This window comes from Penaeus monodon, chromosome 30 (genome assembly GCF_015228065.2).
Source record: "Penaeus monodon isolate SGIC_2016 chromosome 30, NSTDA_Pmon_1, whole genome shotgun sequence".
Lineage (NCBI taxonomy): Eukaryota > Metazoa > Arthropoda > Malacostraca > Decapoda > Penaeidae > Penaeus > Penaeus monodon.
Genome location: NC_051415.1, coordinates 5,611,615 through 5,612,675, shown reverse-complemented (window position 1 = coordinate 5,612,675; position 1,061 = coordinate 5,611,615). Strand labels below are relative to the sequence as shown.

Here is a 1,061-nt window from a genome sequence, read left to right as displayed (position 1 = left end):
ATAATATCCAACTGTGAAATTTTTCTTGGTTTCCTTTCCTTAAGATTTGTTTTGAGTGACAAGTTTAATTTTTTATATCTTTATATAGGTATTTTGGTAATATTTGCAGAAGTGAATGCCTTTTGAATGCAAAGCCTTAAGTTGGTAGGTTAAATGAATCCGCTTTAAAGTATGTTATATAGAAGATCTTGTGAGGTTTTATTTTGAGTTAGTGAATTGTGTTCTGAAATTGGCTGTATGAATGGAGAACCAGTAAGTTTTATTTTGTAAATACTATATACAATTTAAGCACATTTTCCACTGTACCTTTCTATCAAACTACAAACTGTGTTTGATACTCAAGTGCTTTTACTTTGAAAATCCTAAGAGTAGCTAAGAAGTACAGCTCTTTATTAAGGTGTGATAGTACTGAAGTACGTTCCCTGCATGTGTGTTTAGAACAAGGAGCCTGTTAAGTCACGTTAACACAGTATATATACTTGTGTGTTTATTTGTTTTTATTTGTGTGCATTAGTTATCCTTTATGAAAAGAATTTTGTAATCCATAACTTTCTTTCTTATTTTCTTTTCTGTTTTTGTGTGTGTCATTTTAATTTACTAATTGTTGCATTTCTCTACACCATCATCTCTTATTTTCAGCAATAAGGGGGTGAAGGTTGACTTAGGTATCCCAATGGAGTTATGGGATGAGCCGTCAGCGGAAGTGACTCATCTTAAGACCCAGGTAGGCTTACGACATACCATACTATCATACTTATAACTATCATACCCAAGCCATGTGCTCATTTTTGTTTCATTCCATACTTCATATGCCATTTGTCTTATAATTCTACCAAGGGATGTGATATGTATGGCAGACTTCAGAACTAGATGTTTCTATATTTTGGTGGTTTGATTTGAAGTCATACATTAATTCCCAGTGGGTTATTATAAGCTTAGAAATGAATGTATTAGCAGAACTAGGCTATTGCCTGTGAAATTGTGAGTGTTATGAGAAAAAGAAACGCTAAACATTGAAGAAATATATTTGAAAATGAGATTTTGATGTAGAATTATGGCAT

General features: G+C 32.3%; 1 protein-coding gene across 1 annotated transcript in view; it reads left to right on the top strand.

Annotated features, from left to right (window-relative positions):
- The window catches only part of LOC119592491 (protein canopy 4-like), a gene marked incomplete in the record, with an annotated part of 14,805 nt that overhangs the window by 10,620 nt on the left and 3,124 nt on the right, over positions 1 to 1,061 (top strand). The window contains 1 exon segment of the mRNA XM_037941331.1: positions 640 to 724. Coding sequence (XP_037797259.1) covers positions 640 to 724 — 85 coding nt within the window.